The sequence below is a fragment of the Montipora capricornis genome, chromosome 11, assembly GCF_036669925.1.
Source record: "Montipora capricornis isolate CH-2021 chromosome 11, ASM3666992v2, whole genome shotgun sequence".
Lineage (NCBI taxonomy): Eukaryota > Metazoa > Cnidaria > Anthozoa > Scleractinia > Acroporidae > Montipora > Montipora capricornis.
In genome coordinates this window covers 6723211-6745295 of record NC_090893.1, presented here as the reverse complement: position 1 = coordinate 6745295, position 22085 = coordinate 6723211, and the positions used below count along the sequence as shown (strand labels likewise).

General features: G+C 39.7%; 2 protein-coding genes and 1 pseudogene across 2 annotated transcripts; 1 reads left to right on the top strand and 2 right to left on the bottom strand.

Moving 5' to 3' along the window:
• Positions 1 to 1794: 1794 nt before the first annotated feature.
• On the bottom strand, positions 1795 to 2762 carry LOC138023968 (vimentin-type intermediate filament-associated coiled-coil protein-like). Its single transcript, XM_068871052.1, has one exon. The coding sequence runs from the start codon at positions 2681 to 2683 to the stop codon at positions 2045 to 2047; it is 639 nt and encodes a 212-aa protein (XP_068727153.1). The 5' UTR covers positions 2684 to 2762; the 3' UTR covers positions 1795 to 2044.
• A 283-nt stretch (positions 2763 to 3045) lies between these two features.
• On the top strand, positions 3046 to 5715 carry LOC138023969 (uncharacterized). The gene is made up of 3 exons (XM_068871053.1): positions 3046 to 3159; positions 3530 to 3573; positions 4475 to 5715. The coding sequence occupies exons 1-3, from the start codon at positions 3068 to 3070 to the stop codon at positions 4693 to 4695; spliced, it is 357 nt and encodes a 118-aa protein (XP_068727154.1). The 5' UTR covers positions 3046 to 3067; the 3' UTR covers positions 4696 to 5715.
• A 278-nt stretch (positions 5716 to 5993) lies between these two features.
• Positions 5994 to 16681, bottom strand: LOC138023963 (mucin-2-like; annotated as a pseudogene).
• Between the last annotated feature and the right edge of the window lie 5404 nt (positions 16682 to 22085).

Below are 22085 nucleotides of genomic sequence, written 5' to 3'. Positions count from 1 at the left end.
TTGTAACATACACGCCCTGATGAATTCCAGTGTGTCTAGGCCTTAAACGTGTCGCGAATAACGTGTTCTATGGGGCTCCTTGAAAAGCCAAATATTATACCAAAGATAATTCGGTGCTGTATATTGTTTCGGAATGCGAAAGTTACAGTCGGTGACCCTTGAGATTCATTGACGGGAAAAATTCAGTTGTGTTACAAACAGAATCCCAAATATGTACACCTAAGACTCTGTTCTAATACTGGAATGATGGCAATTTTGTTTTGAAGTTTTTTAAGTGCAAACTGACATCTCGTTTCTACGTCAAGTTAACATAGAAAGAAATGCTCTTTGAGTATGACAGAGCTTAAGAAACAACTGAACATTCGGCGTTGTGTGAAGTAGTGATCAGTAACAAAGAACTTTGATGAAAAACGAATTTAAGAACTTCAGGTTACAAGTGAGTCATCTTCTGTTCTTCAAGCCGTTTGTGTTGAAAACCTCTCCAGTTGCCAAAGTAATTTCCGTTGATTAAGCACTTTGCAGGAAGTGAATTCAGGTGATGCTGTTTAGTACACCCATTATTTTGCAATGTGCACTGGCAGCAGATGAACAGAAAGCCAAGAGACCGGAAATTGTTAATGTAATTATGCATCACTGATTGATATTCGGAAGAGGCCCCGTCCCAGACTTTGGTCAATGTAAAAACGAAAATGCTGGCCTGGGAGAACAGCCCTCTCTCCTCGCCTCGAACGCTTGTTGTGTTCTCTTCTCCCCTGAACACAACAAGCAGTCGGAACTCCGATCCAATTCTTCGGAAAGAGCTGTTGTTTAAGCATGTTCTAAAGCGAAGAATTAGTAACTCCAAAGTTTCACTAAAATATCTTCTTTTTAAGGACTAGTACACGTGCACCACAGAGCAACTTACGGATGCCTACTAATAATTATTAAGAATATCTCTTAAAAAACTTTACAAATTGCTGGCATCTTCTATTGACGTTAAGATTTTTTACCACTTTCCTCTGTTAATAAAATGACTTGAGAAGATTCCTGTTTCTCTTGTCTGACTTTCACAAATTTTGGGCAACATCACATACGAAAATGACTACAATAATTATTGACAGTTATAATAATTTTGAAATTAATTTCAGTATCCAAACAAATTTCTACAATATTATTATTATTGATAAGAGTAATATTAGAATAAATTTAGTTCCCATGGAAAGCTTTTTAAACAAGAAGGTAGTGCTGATAATCATTAATACTGCTTCCATATCCCCAGTTGCTCAAGGCCCAGATACATCTTACAGTACACATAAATATGCCTACAGCAGGGAATGTGAAAGGGTAGGGGCTGAAAGAGCTTCAGGTAGGTTTATCACTTTTTTGTTTGGGCACTTCTAAAGGGAAACAGAGGCCCCAACAAATTATGGTCCAATATTATTCCCATTTGTCTTGGTCAGAACATCAGCCTTTCCACTTTAAAATCGCCTTCCCTGTCCCTGTGTAGCCCGCAAACACATACGTATCGCACAGTTCATCATCACTCCCTCCTTTCCTTCTCCTTTGGTCTTCCGAACATGTACTTGGAACAGACCACTCTGTGTGGTCAGACTACTCTACTCCTCTATGTCATTCACAGTAAATTGATAAACATTCATGACCATGCTGTGCTCTAGTGTGAGCATATAGTAAGTATAGGAAATAATATGAATGGGAGTGCATTTGATGATTTAGGGGAAGGAATGGTGATTTAAAAGTTCTCAAAAATTTGAGAACTTTCAAAACATCACGGGTGACCATGCACGAGCAACTAAATACGAATTTTCATTTTTTATTTACTCCATTGCTGTTTCCATAGCAACTTCTGCACTGCACTTTATAACCCAATTGTGCATTTGTCATTGACCAATCAGAAACATGTATTATTATGTTGAGTATACAATAAGAATATTTGTGATAAAACGTGGAAAATTAAACAGGAGAACTTTCCCTTACTAAACTGCTGATACTTTCAATTGTCCAAGCTTTGAAAAACAAAAAAACAGCCCTGATTTAACTGAGATCTTCAGACAAAATAGGGTGCTGGTTTTTCGTCAGAAGGACTTAAAACGTCTCTAAAAGGATTATCTTGCCCCAACATCTCTTTTCTGGATGTCCCACTTGCTCCAAAATCGACAGAGGATGAACTTTGTCCAATACCACTGCCTTTCGTTATTGGTAGACTTGTGTTACCATTGATATCTTCTTCGTCACTATCGAGTAAATCAGTCTCCCTTGGTATACCATTTTCTACCATTGTCCTCTCGTCTGGTACCCAGCTATATTCAGAATCATCAAGAATACTCAAGCAAGTTAAGATACTCTCAAAGGCATCGCGATGTTTCAAGATCTCGTCCAGCACTCTTGAACGATTTTTTGCGTGCAGGAAAATTGACTCTCTTTCCCTAGCCTCTCGGACAAGCTTCTCGACTGTAGCTTCAGAGTGTTTAAGTTTTTGTTTCAGTTCTGCTATTTCTTCATCCTTTTGTCTCATTGTCTGATTCATTCGAAGAGGAAGGATCTTTAAATTTTCTGCATGCGCTTCGTTCTGCTTTTTTAGCTCAGCGGAGAGCTCTTTCACTTGTTCTTCTAGTTCATGAACTCGTCCCATCAACCCTTGAATGTGATGATTTGCTTCTTTAATGGCGGCTGGTGAATAATCCATGTTAATGAAAGAGTAAAGTAAGGCTAAAACAAGAAAAACAAATGAAAACAGGATATATTACGGGACGTCACGGGAGGGCTTGTCATGACAGCAGCGACATATTGGTCAATGAAAAATTTATTGGGAAGGGAGGGTAATAAATTAGATATTGTTTTACAACATAGCACCAAAAACTCGAGAAAAAAATTAAAGTGCAGATTGGAATGTGAAAAATAATGGGGAAAACCGTTTTCAAAAGCCTTGAACTGAATTGTAACAAATAAATTGTTAATTCTCTTACTCACCCTCCCCTCCCTTACCTTGGCACACGGACGTCATCTCAAGAGGTACTATATCATCATTTGTCATACATGACGTACCTACAAATCTTAACAGCTGTGCATCATGGCGGCTGTAGGTGCATCAGTGAATGCGGGCGATTTTGACTCTGTTTTGGACCTTGTACATCAGCAAGCTAATAAATTCTTCACAGGCATGTAAGTATTCTGCAATCGCTCCTCCATTTCTTGCAAAGACAACATAAGTCAACTCAGCAGGTAAAAGAAAGAAAGTGGCTGCGAAAGGGAGCAATTGTATAATCTACGAATACGCCTTCACTGGATCACTGCCAAATTGCAGTACTTTATCTATCTTGAACTGCAAATACTTGTTCACTACTAGAGGATGTAAGGCTAGTGTGCTGTGTAATATTATGTATGTTTTTGCCTTTTGTTTTTTCGTATTCTCTAAAAGAGCAAGTTGATAACATTCCTTTCTGGTAGTTTCAATTTTAGGGAAGACCACTCATGACATGCGCAAAAACGAGCAGTAATAAAACAAAGAAGGAAACACTCTGTTTTTTTGCAGGCAGATGGGTTCAAGCATGCCCTACTCCCTAGAGGATGCGAAAAGTAAGTTACCCCTTGTTTTATTAGACTTGAATCATTTTCACATACCAGTATATCACTTTTTATTAAGAACTAAACTACTCAAGCTACCAGTTCATATACCTGCTGTACCTAATAATTATGCTCACTTCACATCACCCTCTCATAGTTAATTATTCTACTTGGGCTTGCTGGATATAATATGATTATAACCAACTTGGTGCTACGCTCATTGGTTATTTATCACTTCATATTCAGCGTGCCCTCGTAGAATAATTGTTAAATATCATTTCACTGAGTGACCTGGCTTGTGGTCATTGAACTTTATTTGCACAATGTTTGCTCTTGGTAACCATTCCGGTAGTACCATGTAGCTCTTTACAACCTCTACTGTCAGTGGACTGGTGTAGGATGCAGCTCTATCATGTTTAGGATTAGGCTCCTTTGTTCCCTTGTATTCCCTTTTAGTGGGTATTATTTTCTTGAACCAACAACTTTATTCATTCACTTTAATGAAGAGGTTATCCCTATTGAGGGTATCCTCCCGCAGCCGGATGTAATTGACTTAGACTCGATTTTGATGTGGGAGGAAAACCAGAGTACCTGGAGAAAACCCTCAGAGTCAGATTGATATCTACTGAAACTCAGACCACATACGACCTCATGGCCGAGGTCAGGGTTGAACCCGGGTTGCAGAGGTGGGAGACTCGTTTGATAATCACTAAGCTGCAATAAGCCCCAAGTCAATATTATTCATACCATGAAGTTCAGTTTTTGTGGTCTGCGGACTTCCACTTTAAATCACCATAAAGCAATAAATTACATGGGATTTTGAGGTGACAAATCCAATTTGTAGGGAGATAAATTAAACTCTGAAATGACGGTGAAATTGCAGATAATGGCATTTTGTGTCTTCATTAACTAGCTGACCTTGATGGCTTGTCAAAGCTGACTGACACCCTACACGAGAAGCTTCTGTCGTCAGGAGTGAATGCGATTCCCTTAGATTCTGAAATGCTTCAACTGGATTATCAAGCCACCGTAAGAAAAGGACACGAAGAAGCTGAAAACAGTAGAATGACAATGCAGAGGGTTCAAACAAACTGTGCCACACTCAATAAAGCCATGAATATGCCAAGGAAATAATTGTTTATGGTGGATTATTGCTGTCAAGCTGTTTGTTGGTGGAGTGCAGCACATATATGTACACCAAGATGCCATGGAGTTGATGATCTGTCTGCAAACCTGAAACCCAGGTTCTTCCTTCCCCCTTGTTGTTGAGAGGAGCATCCTGCGTGCAGCTGGTATTTTGACCAACACAGGGAGGGTGGTTAAGATTTCCTGGGCATAAATGTCACAACTCTACCTCCACTTTCTCTCAATGGTTTTATAAACAACCTAAAATTTGGGTATTCAGGTCACCAGCTGATATTTCAGGGTTTCTTTTGCTCTTAACAAGGTTGGAGGAAAACAGCACGTTTGGGGTCAAGGGTGCACTCATTGTGAGCTTGAAGAATACAGTGTGGATTTAGAAAAGTAACTGCTCTCATTGCATTTGAATTATGAAAGCTTAACTTGTCCTGCTCCCTATTAAATGCTGGCAAATGCTTACAAGGAATGATGAGAAGTTATGGGACTCACTGGCTCTCTCTCTCATGACAAAATCAGAGAAAACAGAGGGAATTGTGTCAGGAGATTGAATTTGGGTTGATAAAGGGATGCTAGGATTTGATTGGAGTTAAAGAATCTTCTGGCATTTAGTTTAAGAGCAGAGACTGCTGATCACCCTGAACAGAAGGCATTACACATAAATGATAACGACAAATCCTTGCCATCAGATTGAAGATACACTACAGACATTACTGAAAAAGAATGTGAGCCAGGCCTATGTGGCATAGCATGTTACTCACCATGTTAATCGAGTGTTGATGATAGAATAGAAGGCATAGTGGTTTTTAAGAAGATTGCAACACATAACAGCATATATAGGATTGTGAAAATCTATAGCGGTTAGCATGTAGTTATGGTGCGGTAGGTCTTGTTGTTCCCGGTGTTGTGGTCTGTCTTCTGTGATGTATCATGGTTGGGAGGGTAAATGCTAGGAGATATTAGCTACACCAAGCTACTCTAAAAATCCGAGGGTAAATAAAGATATATGATATGATATGACAGCTCGTGGGCCTCTAGTTGCCTGGGAATTGGGTGAGGAATGAGTAAAAGATAAACAAATTGAGAAAATAAGGAATAGCTTGCATGGAGTTCTTGTCTTCTTTGCGGCATAAGGAGATGAAACAGGGTGCTATGGCTCTTCAGTTATTCAGGCCGAATCTCTGGACATTTCCACTTTGAAAAATTTTGGGTATCACTTACAGGGAGAGATGATGTCAGAGAGCATCTTGTCAAATGAAGACTGTATCTACAGAATTAAAAACACTTGACCATCAGATCTTTTAGTAACTTTATTTTTTTAATGATTCAATTAACTTGTTCTGATAACAACATTGACACAAAGTAGTATTTCCTGGCAATTAAAAATAATAACAAGCGATTAAGTACAATATGCCACTCACTTTTGACTTTATGACAATGGAAACCATTCTTCAATAATTGTTTTTTTTTATTATTTTTCTTTCATTTAGTACATTTCTCTAAAAATAATAAACTGTAGAAATGGCAAGCAGCCAATTTAAAAAATATATATTTCTTAATTACACATTCTTTTGATCCTAAAATATGACTATTATCATTGGTCACAAAAAAATATTTAAAAAGATTAAAAAACCAAACCATTCCTATTAGAAGACTGCCAAGCTCGCTGTAAAAAACATGAGTTTACCAAATGCATGAGATCAACTTCGAAAGCATGTAGTCAACAGCCCAGCAACTTTTCCCATGCAAACCTCTTAATTAACTTGCATGGCAAAGAATTCTCAAACTTCTTCAATAAAAGTAATCACCAGAACAGATTCTCATTCTCGTTCCAATTCTGTTAATTATTATTCAGCTATATTTAGAGCTATAAAAATGATTATCTCCAAATTGGATCCAGTGATGCAAACGTTTAAATTTATAGACAGTGAAAGGGGGGAGAAGCCCTGTCACTATGGAAATGTGGATGATTCTGATAATTCCCTCATTGGCATGTTATCCTGGTCTCCAACTGGTTCATATCCACGCAAAAGGCTGGAAACGTGGTTTCCATTTCCAAAAGACCACCAGACACCAATGACCAATCCCAGCATGCAAAGCAGCAACACAACTAAGATTATCACCAGACCAGTGGGGCTAAAACTCTTCTTCCCTTGCTCTTCATTTTCTTTATCTTCATCTCGTAGTGCACCAACATCAACATCATTTTGTACCTGTGAAGGGAAACAATTCAAGAATGTCGCGCAATAAATAGGTTTAACGTTAAAAACAGTTTTTTTGGCTTATGATCAGGAAATAATTCATTGGAAAGATTGTGATGCATGTTCTATTGACCTTTTTGCAGATACAGAGGCCATTTTGATTTCTATTGTTTCGAAAGACATGGGATGCTCAGGGAGCAAATTAACATGTATTTGCCCTGTGGGCATCCCATAATAGCTATTTGAAACAATAGAAATCAAAATGGCTGCCGTATCTGCAAAAAGGTCTATGCTCAGGGTCTGGAACTGAGGATATACAATTTTTATAGTTCAGCTGCATGTAACATGTCCGAAAAGAAACCAGCCTTTCTTATATAGTTTGTCTCCGGAAAAATAAGACAGTCAGTACCGGTATGTTGGATCATTTGGTAAACCATCAGATGACTGAACACAAGATCTCGCATCAAATGGGACTTAAATTAAGTAAGAGCAAAGAGTTCCCTATATGACGACATCATCAAATAACTACACCTTTCGACTTCTCAGACAAGACAAAACCGGTGACACACGCACGATTGATCAATAAATGTTGCAGCTGTTGTTCCATAAAATTATGTTGAACAGTGTGTCATGCCATGTTGAATGTCGAAATATGCCATTTAACGTCTTGAACATTGCTGAACGAAAATGGCTACTTTAGTCAGAGAAGGCAGCCGCCTTTTTCCCTAAAAGACAGATTCTTTCAAGACTAAGATTAACATTCATTTTGACAATGACAACAGTTGGTTTCTCTATGCAAACCAGCTGCCATCTTCTTCAAATTTGATTGGAACCTATGCACACTGTTTGCAAAGAGTTGTAGAAACCATTCCCAAGATTGTAGTTAGGGCTATTGCACTGTTGTTAAGTGCGTTAACATCCACTCATACGTTCCCATTAAATTTAACCCACTGACTCCTAGGAGTAGGATTTAATAGATTTTACTATGCCTTGTGCCAGACGATTTTACTCTTCAGTGGCGGCGGTCCAGGGCAGTTCAGGTGTTGATGGGTTAACATGGAAAAGACACTAGATAATAGAGAGATTAAGCATGACGTTGACGCCTAACGGCAAACGTCGGAGTGAAATTAGGGTTTTGCCAAAGATGGAAGAACCCTGCTTGATATTAGCTCATTTCTGTCCTGTTAGCTCCATATATCAAGCAACTTCTCAAAGGAACGAGACAAGTTAAAATGAGATAATTTTCACGCTTTTATGACAAGCAGGAGCCTGCCATTTGCCGTTGGCTGTAAACGTCATGCTTAATCTCTCCAATGTCACAATACATTAGTGGATTACTGTACAGTGGTGGATCAACCTCTATAGTGTATTCCCACCCTAGTCAGCGTTTTTCTCTGTCCTTGTGTGGGCCCAATTCCATTAGTAGGGCTAACGCTCACATGGTTTACATGGGTAGAAAACTAGCACTTCACATTGCCCTCCAATACTTAATAGTGTAGATGTCAAGATGGGTGAGGCCAAAGCCCCAGTAATAATGAACAAAGGGCCTTGGTAAAAAAACTAATTGAAGCAAGGAACCTCTCCCTGGGGTAGGCCACTGATGTTGGGAGTTGTCATTACATGTAATAAACATTAATTTTACCATATCCTGGTGTGGAGCCATCCCTCTTATTAGAATTCCTCCTGGGGGTTCAGTTGGTTCTGTAGGCTCAGGTGGTTCTGTAGGCTCGGGAGGTTCAGTCGGTCCTGCAGTTGTTGCTACTTGAGTTGTGGTTGCAATAGTTGTTGTTGAGATCACCCTTCTGGTTTTGGTTTTTAGTGCAGTGGTTGGTGGTACAGCTGTAGTTGTTGTCAGTGGAGCAGAAGAAACTGTAGTTTCTTTAGTTGTAGCAGCTTTGGTGGTTGTCGTCACTCTTTCACTTGTAGTCTTGCCAGTAGTACTTGGAGACATGGTGGTTGTAACAGTTGTCTCTGGCACATTTGATGTCATTTGTTTTGTAGTTGATGAAGAAGTAGTAGAACGTGCTGGGGTCTTTCGTGTTGAAGGCCAACCAGAGGTCACTGCTGTCGGCTGGGCTGTGGATGGTTGTGCTGTAGAAGACCATCTCCCTGTGGTCACTTTCTCTGTAGTTGGATTCCATGTTGTTGACACCCTGGTGGATGGCTGACCAGTGGTGGGTTTTGATGTAAGTGGTTGGCTCGTGGACGTTTGCTCACTTGTGGGGATCCCAGTGGATGATACTCCTGTGGGTTGGTTTGAGGTCATTGGTTGCTCTGTGGTTAAATGTCTCGTGGTTGGCTGTACTGTAGAGGGATTACCTGTGGTTGGAATCCCTGTGCTGGGTGCTTGTGTCGAGGGAACTGCTGTTGGTGCAGATGTCACACACAAGTAGTTTCGGAATACGTGAGTGTAGTGGCAGGCTTTGACACAGCTGTCAGCCTGCAAAAGATGGAAAACCTGTGCTTAATTTCCACTCGCTAAATGCAAGTGGTTTTACTGTTCTTCTCCATAACTACTACTGGGCATTCTTGGCACACCTTCCTGTGCTGATGTCAGTACCTTTTGGGTCCCTCCCAGTCCTTGGTTCCTCTCGAAAGGACCTGTCACAGGACCCCTGGTGCTAATGCTGTTTCAAATCTCATCAACAATAAAACGATACTCACTATGATTCTGTTTTTGTAAGTTCCTCCATCAACGTAGCAAGAATTAGGTCCTGTCCAGCCCCACCAGCACAGGCAACGCCCATTGGACATACATGTGCCACGACCATAGTAACTCCCTGTCACAAAAGAAATTCCAATCTTAGGCTTAACCAACAATGTAAATTAAATTCCTTGCTCAGAAGGATACCCTGTGCAAAATAGCAGGTACATTGGACTGTCATGCCAGTGTTACGTGACTTCCTGGATAACTTCTCTTCCTCTAATACAGGAGTGATATAGAATCTGAAAGGTGTAAGGTTGTTCATACACAGTGTTCTGAACAATTTCCTTTTTGATTCAATTTCAAATAAAGTCACATTCATTCACCAGTAGGAAAAAATATGCAACATGAAAGAAAGAAGGAATGAATTGCCTAATGGCCTGCTGCTAACTTCATAAAAGACAAACTTCTTTGAGTAGCTAACTCCACATATTTAGAATAATACACAAAGTTACCTGTGCCACAGTTTGGATCACAGGGGATGGCTGGACTTGTTTTATTGACAGGCACACTGCACACCTGAGGGGTAGGGATACTTGCACAGCTAGGGTTTGGTAGTCATGTGTGTAGTGACATGCAGTTTTACAGTAGTCGGCCTGTAAAGATAGATGGTATCATGAAACTGTAACATATACAAGGAACCAGATGTATTTTTGAAAAGGTCCATGTCCAAAGGAGGCAGGGAGGGAAAGAATAATTTAAAACTTTTAAGAGGCTCATCCTGTCACAGTACTATAATGGAGTGAAGGGAATGGAGCCTGCTGTCTGATACCCGACTTTTAGTAATTACAAAGGTCATTATGATTTGCTGACAGTGTTCCTGTGGTGTTTTTATCATTCCTCAATAATACACCTTGAGAGTTTGTTTGACACTGCGCACCGGTGGCTCAGTTGGTTGAGCATCAGGCTGTCATGCAGGAGGTCGCAGGTTCAAACCCTGGCCAGATCAAAACTCAGGATCTTAAAATAACTGAGGAGAAAGTCCTGCCTTTGTAATGACTTCTGCAAATGGTTAGACTTTCAAGTCTTCTCAGATAAGGACTATAAACTGTAGGCCCTGTTACACAAATATCTTCTATGTTCATAATTTCCCTGTGGGACGTTAAAGAACCCACACACAATTTGAAAAGAGTAGGGGATGGAGTCCCTAGTGTTATGACTATCCTGTTCTCTCCAGCAGAAGTAGCCAGCTTGGCAGTGATGTCTCTGAAAAGGCTTATTGTGTACGAGGCCACCTAAGCAGAAACAGCCATAAGTCAAAAAGGGACTTTGGCGAATGCTGTTCAAAAAGTTATAGTTCTCCCAGAGTTTTCTCTCACCAGTATTCTATTCTTGTTAGGACCCAATATGATGTATTGTGCATGTGGCCCAGTCCAGCCCCACCAACACAAGCAACATCCATCTGCTTGACATATCCCCTGGCCTCCACCACATTTTGAATCACACTTAGGAGAAGCTTGTCAAAATAAAAACAAGAGGTAACATTTAAATATTTTGACAGCACATAGTAGATAGTTTTTTAATTTTTGCAAATCTAGGTAAATGATGAGTGGTTTTTTGTACTTGACACTGCTGGTGAGTTTGGTTTCTAGTGGTTGGCACTGCTAATTGGGTTGGTTTCCCTGTGATCATTGTTTACCTGTGCTTAGCATCATGGTGGTTCGGCTTCCTGTGCTCTGACGTGTTGTGGGCATTGAGGTTGTTGAAGCTGTTATGCAGCTGTTATTTCGGTACACATGTGTATAGTGGCAAGCTTTGACACAGCTGTCTGCCTGTGACGAGGGAAAAGTGAAATCTTAAAAGAGATAAGTATTTGCATATGAAGTCATATAAATTGGTGTTTGAAACACCAAACAACAAACAGGGGACCACATTGGTGTCCTTACCCTTCAAGGTCTGGACATTTATTTTATGCCATCAGTTTCTTTTGTTTTAGTTACAAAAACATGGCCATTGTCACAATTGAAAACAATCTATATTTCACTCATTCAATGCAAGGGGTCATATTATAAAATTCTGCAACAAATAACTCAGAATGCTAGTCCATCAACATCCTGTTAAATACTGTTTTATTTCAAGAGTGCCTTGCATCCATGTTTTAGGGTTATCTCATTGTTCTTATACTGTCTAGACCCCTTCTAGCCACTAAGATGATAAATAAACTCACTACAATTCTGTTATTGTAAGTTCCTCCATCAACATAGCAAGAATTAGGACCTGTCCAGCCCCACCAACACAAGCAACGCCCATTGGACAGGCATGTTCCACGTCCATAATAACTTCCTATAATCAAGACAGAAATCACTTTCACTTCAAAGTGGTGACTAAATCAATGTCACGTAAACAGGCCCAGGGTAGCTATAACATGGACTAATTCTGGGAAAGGAAAGGAAAGGAAAGGAAAGGAACTTTATTTAAGTGTCTAGTCGTTCTAGCGCTGGAGCACTAACTGGGAACACTGTAAACTGAAATTAATAATTAACACAAATCAAGTCAAAATCAGCAACACATATCAATGGTCATCTGCATTCAAAACAGAGAAGTATGAAAAGCTCTGTTTTCAAAACAAGGATGTCATCAATCTCAAACCTTATACATTTTATTTACTACACAGGCCAACTAGTATAAATTATTATGATGAAGAAAACTACATTCTAAGCCTTGTAGGCTCGATTACCAGCTGCTGTTTCAGGAAATGAGCCAGGGCTCACTCCCGAAATCATTACTGGACAGTTGAGGTGAGCCATTGTTAATATCTGCCAATCAGAAGCTTGCACCACAAATCGAGCAACATAAATAAGTAGCTAACTTCTCACATTATGCATCATACACAAAGTTACCTGTGCCACAGTTTGGATCGCAGGGGATGGCTGGACTTGTTTTATTGACAGGCACACTGCACACCGCGGGGGTGGGGATACTTGCACATCTTGGGTTTCGGTAGTCGTGTGTGTAGTGACATGCAATTGTGCAGTAGTCAGCCTGTGAAGATAGACAGTACCAGTACAAGAAGCTGGATTATGTTTGAAGAACTGACTACTAAAGGGAGGTGGGGAGGGAGAGAAAACACCAAGAGCTTCATTTTGTCACAGTACTAAAAATGGAATGAAAGAAATGTAGCCTGCCTGCTTGTACCCAACTTTAACGTTTACAAATTGCTGTGTTTTCACTCCATGAAATTCTGTTAGACCTTGTTTGAAAAAAATGATTTTTTCTTTGAGTTTGCTCTCACCAGTATCCTATTCTTGTTAGCACCAGATGTGATGTATTTTGCATTAGGCCCAGTCCATCCCCACCAACACAAACAACGTCCATCAGTTTGACAACTTCCCTGACCTCCACTGCATCTTGAATCACAGGTAGGAGAAGCTGATGATATAAAACAAAACAGATGATCTCTAAATACACATGGGGGGCCAACTAGCAAACCGAATGGTTTATTTGGCTGCCATGCTCAAGTACTTTTACTTAATACAATAGAAACATTATTGGCAACTATAAAACATTTGTAACTAAATCAAGTAACCACATCAAGGGGAAATAAAATTGTATTGTATTGTATCGTGTAACGGCCCCTTGTGTGCTGGGAAACAAGCCTCTGAATATTCAATTTGTTAAGTACCATATTTGGAACAACAAAAACAAGAGGTTTCCAAAGATGGTACTTAGCACTGAAGTATTCAACCCATCAGTTCGCACTGAATATTCGGAAGCTGTGAACGCGCGTTACACGTTTCAACCCTTATGGGTTTCTGATTGTATTGTACACTTAAGTACCAGACATATTCTGTTCTTAAGGATGTTCGCGCTAATTGTTTGTGCGCAACATTACTGCGCAGGTAACGCGACTGTAATATGTCACGCATTACTTCGAGCATTAGTGAAGTTGAGGTTTTAAAACCTTTGCAAAAACCGTGGACGATAAGTCTTGCACAGCGTTGGATCAGAGAAGATCGTGATCAGTCAAAATTGATTTAAAATATTTATGAAAGTCAAGTAGACTACTGCACAACTGATATTTGCGAGGTTTTATCAGACGTGCACTAGTCTACTTGACTTTCATACAAATTTTTCAAGCATCAGTTAAAATAACACGGCGACAAAAACGCCGAGGAAAAAATTCCAGGCCGGCAAAAGAATGGCACATTTATTTCCGAATCATCATGAAACTTCAAAGAGAAGTGAGCGGGAGGATGGAAAAGCTCTGGAAAAGGTAGCTGATCGAGTAGACTAGTGGCTGAAAGTTTGGAAAACTCGAGGACGAAACGTTGCGTAAATTTAATGGGGCTGTTTCTTTTTAATGTTTTTATTACCCTACGAACTTAAGTTCAAAGTGAATGCAAAGTTCTTTTCCTTTACTTTCGTGAAAATTGAGCAGTATTTTCGTCCTCGTCCGCTTGAATAGTGCGGACCTGCGTGGAAACAATCAGTTATTAAATTTCACAAAAAAACACACTCCAGAGGATGAGCATGACGGCAATGGAGAGATATTATACAAAACACCAACCAAATGAAGATGACCCCTGCTTAAAACTTCGTTGCTATGCTCGAGAAAGGTTTTTTTTCCGGTAAAAACCTTTCATCTCTTCAACGATCGATCCTCTCTTGGGTTCCAGTCCTTGCCCGACAGGTCACGCAAAAGCGTGACAAACGAACTTTCCTAAGAGCTTTGCAAAATCACATCGATTTTACTCGTTCAGATCATCGGTGACCCCTATTTTTTTAATCATGAATCACTTACTTTACTTACTATCTACAAAATATGATGAAATGAAAAAATTCTCACCGTAAGAAGTTATCTTTTTTTAACATTTTCTTTCCTCGTCCCATCGAATTCCGGTAGTGGTTGCAACGGATAGAGCTTACGAAAACGCTCGTCGAGGATGAACTCTATTGTTTACCACAGCCCCAGCGGCATACAATTATCTAAAATCTCACTCCTACAAACCTATGCACGGAAACTTTCACTCCAACAGTTTATTTTTATGATTTTCGATGGATGAGCAGATGAGCCTACATCTCGCTATTATGACCGATTTGTCGAAATTAAGGCATTTTTCCACTGCCATTTTCTCCGAAACAAAGTCGGTGACCCCCATTTTTTATTTCATTTTTGGAGTATGTACTTTATGACCTAACTCTAGACCAGAAATGAAGAAAATCTCACCGTAGGAAGATTTTGGCGCGAACGTCCTTAAGTTGTGGACATCATAATGAAAGTTTCAGGCCTTGGGAGTACAAATACTTGTAGAGCACAAGTTGAAATGATGCCCCACAAAGCTACAAGGGTCTACCTAGGTAAATTAGAAAGTACCAGTAGCCTGTTCCATACTCTCAGATGGTGGGGAGGAACAAAAAATGGTCCGGATCAAGGAAAAAACAAGTGCCAGAAAATAAAAACAATAGAATTCTCGTTCTTGCACTTGCTTTTCCTCAATCCAGACAATTTTTTTGCTCCTCTCCATCAACTGAGATCCTTGAACAGGCTAATGAGAAAGGTAGTGCTGAGAAAAACTGTGGGAAAGCATTGGTTAAGTATTCTATTGGTCAAAAACTAGCATTAAGGATTTCACTACATCGCTGGATAGAATGGAACGAGACAGCCAACATGCTTGTCAATTTAAGGAACTTTTTCCAGGTCTCATGTTAGCTAAAAACACCATTTTTCACCTTAAATTTCTGTTCAAACAGTTTTTGGGGAGCATGCTCCCAGATCCCACTGAAGCTTCCCACTTATGTGTCATGAACAAAGCCAGTACTTTAACTAAGACTAAATCATGACTGAAAACTGACAATTAGTTCTAACGTACAATAAATCCTTTAAAACTAGAAATATTGGAATAACTATCACTGCACTCTCACCTGTGCACTTTGATGCAAAATGCATCACCAACAGAGCTGTTGCGATGATTATTCTCTTCATTGTACATTGACACACCTGTTGGACCCCACAATAGCTTGAACAAAAGTTGTTTGCATGAATTACAAAGACTCCACTGTGCACATTATAAACTTACAACATGCCAGTTAAAAAGATTCGATCTTTTCTTCCACAGATTTTAGATGAGCCAAAATATCTTAATATTGATAACTAGTATTCAGTTAAATGTAGGTCAATAACTCACTGAAACAGTTGTCTAAAACAAAGCAAGTTGGTTTTTCCTTTAGCCTGCTCAGAATCAAATAGTTTTTATAGTTATTTCCTTCAAATCAACTTTGAAAACACAATTATGAGAGGAACTCAATTGTACTACAAACAAATATCAGTGTTTTGCGGTACAACATATTACACACATTTAAATAAAGTTACGATATCAAAGTTATTTTAGTACTGAAAAATAAACTGTTTTTGAGCAAAGCTTAAACATAGAGATAATATTTAAAATAGAAGTTCCTATCGAATTGAGAAAACATTCCTGCTTCAGTGCTTGCTCCATTATTAAGTACCCTCAACTTATAGCTTACTTCTAATATAAAGCGTGCGCACGCTTTCGGTGCACGAGTTAGGCGCACTCTGACCTAACCTCTGGAAATTTTCAGCACTTTCTCACCTTGAAAACCACTTTCTTCGTTCAAGACCTTCAAGGGTGTTTTGTCTTGTATTTAGCGCTCTATAAATAAAGGCTAAGAAATTAATACCAGTCGCAAAAAACGTTTTAAAATCAACGTGCTGAATGATTCTTCATTTCCGGGATAGTGGTTCAGTTAGATCATATGAGAAGTTTGAATATATATAATGCAGAACTTGAGATATTTGAGGTATTCATATCATTGTCCGACTTGGCAGATCCAATACCCAGCGAGAAACCTCAGCATAGCTTAGCGACATTGCAGTCAATGTGAACTGTGTTTTTGCTTTGGGTGAAACGTGATTTCAAAAGTGGTGTACGGTGAAAGGGAACGTTTAAGCGCTTAAAATACCCCAAGAATTTTCACCTTTGCATAAAAAAGCAAAAAACAAAGCATCGTTAACCCTAATTTTCTTACCTAATTAAGTTGACAGAGAAATCGTCGACAAACACTCTGCAGAAACAATCGCTCACGGAGCGTATCACAAGACAAATAAATCCTCTTAATTTCGTGGAACGTAACTCGATACCCTGGAAGTAACGCATTGTCTGATTGGATGTGGCTCAATCTTGCCCAGTCTCCAGAGAGTTTTAAAAACACCTCAGACGTCATTTGTTAAATACACAGTAAGACGATCGTCTCCTTCGCGTTGCGTGACATCGCAAAAAAATGGCAGCGAAAGTTTCCCCAGTAGGAGGAAGGAGACAAAAAAACTACCAGTTAACAGGAGCCCATGAGTAGGAGCGAACAACTCCCATACTACGCCTTTTACAGACCGATCTATTTTTAGACTGTCTTTTCTGCAAAAAAACAAAGGCAGTTCCTGTTCTGTGACGCTATGCGGTCAAGTTAGTTTTTTTGTGATTGGTCATCGGGCTCCTGCGGGAGTTTATCATTCGCGGGAAATTCAATCTAAGGGGGTATTTACATGAGACCGGGACGAACTCAGACCGGCATGAGTTCGTATCGGCCTTTCTTCTTATGCGTTTACATGAGACCGGTCTGACTTCGTCTCGGTTCAGCAACCGAGACAAGAAATTCTCGTTCCGGTCTGAGTTGGTACCGTTCTCATGTAAATGACAACAAATCTCAGACCTGTTCGAGAAATTTCAAGCCGTGTATGCTTTTGGGTCAGCCATATATATCATGTATTTATTAGACAAAACGTATCATTTCGTCCCGAAACCTAGCCTGCGAACGGAGACGTATTTCCGGCGGTCGTTTCTCTCCCCCGAAAAGTAACTTTTCGGTTTAGAGCCTGGTTTAGAGCCTGGTTGCCGATCTATTCGATAATGCTTATAATTCCACGAATTTTGTGCCAAAATACGATTACAAGTTTCCGATCTCGACTCGTTTATTCGCTTCCGTCGTGTGGATGGGGTAAACTGCAGGTTAGAGTAGCAGGTCATCGTTTCACCACTGCTGAAAGAAGCCAAACCTTTACCAATGCTAACATTGGGCCCAAAAAATATATATATATTTAAGCCTAAGGTTAGCATTTTTGTAAAGGTTTGGGTTGTTTCAGTTATGGTAAAACAATGACCTGCAACCCTAACCTGCAGCCTGCCTCCGTCCGTCGTGTCCTTTGTCACACTGCAGTTTACTCCTTTTACTAAATCACAGCCTTTTAACTTCACCCCACCTCCCTGAGTCAATCCCTGACTCCCTCTCGCCGCCCTTTGCTTTAAAAAGTGATTGCCGAACATTTGAGTAGCAATTATGCGAAAAAAAAAAAACTGAAGTGATCATTGAAGACGACTTTTCGTTTCACTCTTAAGACTCTTAAAGGGGCTATGTCACGTTATTTTAAGGTGTTTAGGGAAAACCTTTAGTTCATCACGAGTTTAAACCTCGAAATTGTAATGTGGAATTTGTTTACTGATAAAATTATCCTTACATCACAAACAAGATGATTTTGAGCAAAAATGCTATTTCTGACAATTGTAGCCTGCGAAATTGGCAGAAATGGATATTTTGACGGCAGGGAACAGAGGACTGGGTCCGGTTGTCTGGTGGGGATTATGGGTAATTTATCGTACAAATAGTGATCCGTTAGGGATTTGAATCAATCTAAGTTCAGCTTTCTTCGCCTACTTTTTTTGTTAAATTTTTCCCTTAGCCTCCATAGGGTAGTGGCACTTGCATAGGGTTTGGAGAATACGTTCCCTCATTCCCGAAGGGTTTTGGGTTTTCGTATCCGGCAGGTGCCCACCATTAAGTATGCTTACGTATTGTTATGCTAGAGCGGAGTTTGTATGCATATGGTAAGCAAAATAAACCGTCTTGTGGCGCTAGCTGTCCTGCATGCCCATGTATCTACACAGTTGTGTTGTGATTGAGTTAGTCGTGTTGTGTCTGATTGGATAGTGGAGTCAAAATACAACCTTTATGCAGGCGATTTGCCATAAACTTGAAAACGTCGGGCCGACTTTTCAAGATTACCCAAATGCAATCCGTTTCAATATTGTCCATTTATGTCCATCCACTGTGTCTGTCTTTCCTTTATCTGTATTTTCGACTGACTTTGATTGACCCTCTGGTTTAAAAATGCAATTATTTTCTTTAAAATCCCATGGAATGAACAATGTACTCTTGAGACAAAAATCTTTGCCGATTTTACTTGGACGTTAAAGCAGTGTTCAAATTAATGCATGTTAGCGAAGGTTTCATGCATTCTCAAATATTTTTTAAAACGCAAGCTGCCTGCTATTCTCCGGGCCTGAGGTCTTGTCCATTTAATTGAAAGGTAACAGCGAAGTTTCATACTTGACAACGTATACTTTCTAATTGAGTTTCCACCTTCAAAAGGCCAGCTAAGGGAGAGAAATCTATACCAACTGACAAATGTTTCGGAAACAAGGTGGTAAATATGACAAACCTAAGGACGGTGCCTACTATCGTTATTGCACATACGTTCTGCGCATCTCGAGATCCTCGGATTTCCTAAGGGTGGTGCTCAGGAGCAAGGATGGCACAGTCGGTTAGTGCGCGGCCTTGGTGCAAGAGGTCCTGAGTTCGATTCCCGGATCTGGCATCCTTGTTTCGACTCCTTTCCTTTCTGTGTAGCTAAGTAGCTTTAAATACCCGTAAAACGGAGCACTGATGGAGAGGGGGGAGTAAAATGAGCGCACCGTCGACCTCAGGTTTGTCAGTTGAATTACTGTTACGAGTTATCGACGTTAAATATGGTTGCTTTACTTTACTTTAAGCTACTTTAATAACGGGATATTTTTGCGCAGTTCAAAACTATGCGGAGAAAGCAGAACTTAGCAAGTGCTCTTGGTATCCAAAATGAAAACTGGGGGTAATCACGCATTTTTTCAGAGATAATTAAGCTTCAATTTGGAAAAGAACGCCATACATTGCTTGTATTTTAAATATATACAAATACAAATATTGTTGATTAATTATCTTCGAAAGATGCGTTGTTACCCTCAATTTTCTTTTTGGATTTCAGTAACATTTGTTAAGATCTGCTTTTCCCGCATATTCAGTAAACCGCGCAAAATACCTTTGAATTAGTAGCCACTGACCTTAAATCGTGCGGAAATGGCCAAATACTACTTGACATGGAATCTTACGTCAAAGAAAACTATTTCAAATGCAAAGATCAAAATCTTAAGGGTAAGGGGTTGTTAGACCCGTGACTATGCCCCCTTAATAAAACCCGCTTTTATTGATTTTTAACAGCATTTATCCATTTATTTTCAATTCTAGCGCTTCGCGCAAAGGACACGGACAAACTCGTGTTTGGAAGTATCTTGGTGAGTAACTGCTATCAAAACGGATACTTTTTCCGTTTGTCTGCTCGTTGGTTGCACGAATCAACAAACTATAGTTGGGCGTTCCATTTTTCCAGCTTTTATTGATTTTTAACAGCATTTATCCATTTATTTTCAATTCTAGCGCTTCGCGCAAAGGACACGGACAAACTCGTCTTTGGAAGTATCTTGGTGAGTTACTGCTAGCAAAACGGATACTTTTCCCGTTTGTTTGCTCGTTGGTTGTACCAATAACAAACTATAGTTGGGCGTTCCACTTTTCCAGCTCTTCTTCTTTATACGAAGGCTTCGGTACGGTGAGGAAACACTGGCGGTTAAAACCACCCGCACTGACAAGAAAAAGTAAAGTCTAATAGGGAGCTTAAGCATGCGACTTTTTGAGGCGCGAACGGCAACCGAAAGATAATATTTCGCAAGCCATAACTGTAGTGTCTCCCAAGTTTTTAAACTAATCATCTCTAATGGAGAAAATATACTTAACAATATATGTGCCTTGGTGAAGACAACTTCACAAGGGAAACTGTTCATGATCAACTCTAGTTGCTGTTCGCGTCTCAAAACGTCGCGTGCTTAATTAAGCTCCCTTTAAATCTCACCCCCACGAGTTTATGGGTTAAAGGGTTTTTTGTAATGGAGGTTGAAGAGGATGTAGAGGACGTTAAGAACGTTTTCACGCTCAAATCTCAAAGGAAATAAGAAGGTCCAGCCTCAGCCCCCAAATTAGACATTCTTATAAAAAAGAGTCTATGTTGGAATATTCAGTCCAATCTCACGCGCAGACATTAGAAGCATTAGAAGCACTGCATTGTAGAGCTGCGAGAATTATCTTTGAGTTACCTTGGGAGATGTCTAATGCAGATGTTATGAAAACGGCTAATTGGTCTTCTTTAGCCTCTATGTATAAAATTAGCTTAGCTAAGCTTATGTATAAAATCCACAATAACCTGATTCCAGACGCTACGTCAGTTATTATTAAGAACAATAACATCAAGCGATATCAACTTAGGAAAAAACTGAAAATTGATGTCCCTCGTTTTAACACCAACTACACGAGGAACTCTGTAGCTCGTAGAGGAGCAATAGTTTGGAACACGTTGGTTCCTCAACTTAATAACGATATAAACAATGTAAAGAAATACGCGATAATGGCAAGACGGTCAAAGGCTCTGCTTCACTTAGATTTCGATTGTATCTCCCCTCAAACATTAAACAGAAGGGAGGAAGATTTTAAGTATAATTAGTGTTAATAACTAGTCGATACCTGAGTACCACCTTGTATTTTAGAATTTTGAGCTTTTATCGTTTTAGACTTGTAAGTAGTAAGTAGCTATATGATTTTAGCTGGTGTATATCCTATTTATTTTCTAATTCATTAAGTTATCTTACTTAATTATTTAGACACGATCCCACAAGCGAAGCATCGCTTTAAATATTTATCGTGTATAAATAAAGATTATTGATTGCAGACATCAACATGCTACAAGCAGTTCTCATTGGCGTCCAGACAACAACACGCCCTACAAGACCGTCTACGTTTGATGCTGCAAGTCAGGTGGAAACAAACGTAAGATGCAAACACATCCTTTTAAAAGGTTCGATGATATTTTATTTGACGTTTCGTATGCTGCAACAAACATCTTCAGAAGTATGAATGGGTTTGTTTCTAAAGAAACTGTGGTGCTGCGTCGGTGGGGAAGTAGTATACAAAACTTCGGTTTTATCAACGGAGTTGATAATGTAAATTGGCCACCGTACAGATATTCTTCAGGGGCACCCAACGACCAATTTGTTGTAAAATGTATTATTATACCCCAGTTAATGAAAATAAATGCTCTTAAGGCATTTTCAGGTGTTTTTCAGTGTTGCTGGGAAAACATTATCTGTTCCTTTTTCCCAGCAAGACACACAAGAAATTTCCCAGCCAGCTAGATAAAATTGGTTGGTTTCCCAGCCAGCTGATCAAATTTATTTCCCAGCCAGGAATTCCGCGCGCTTTCAAATCCCTCGATCCGAAACGACCGAATAAAAGCGACTAAACCGGGACAAAACAGGTTTTTTCCGCATGCGCAATCACTCTGACCAGCCGTCGTATGTTTGTGACTACTCTCTGGGAGAGGGAAGGGGTTTTTT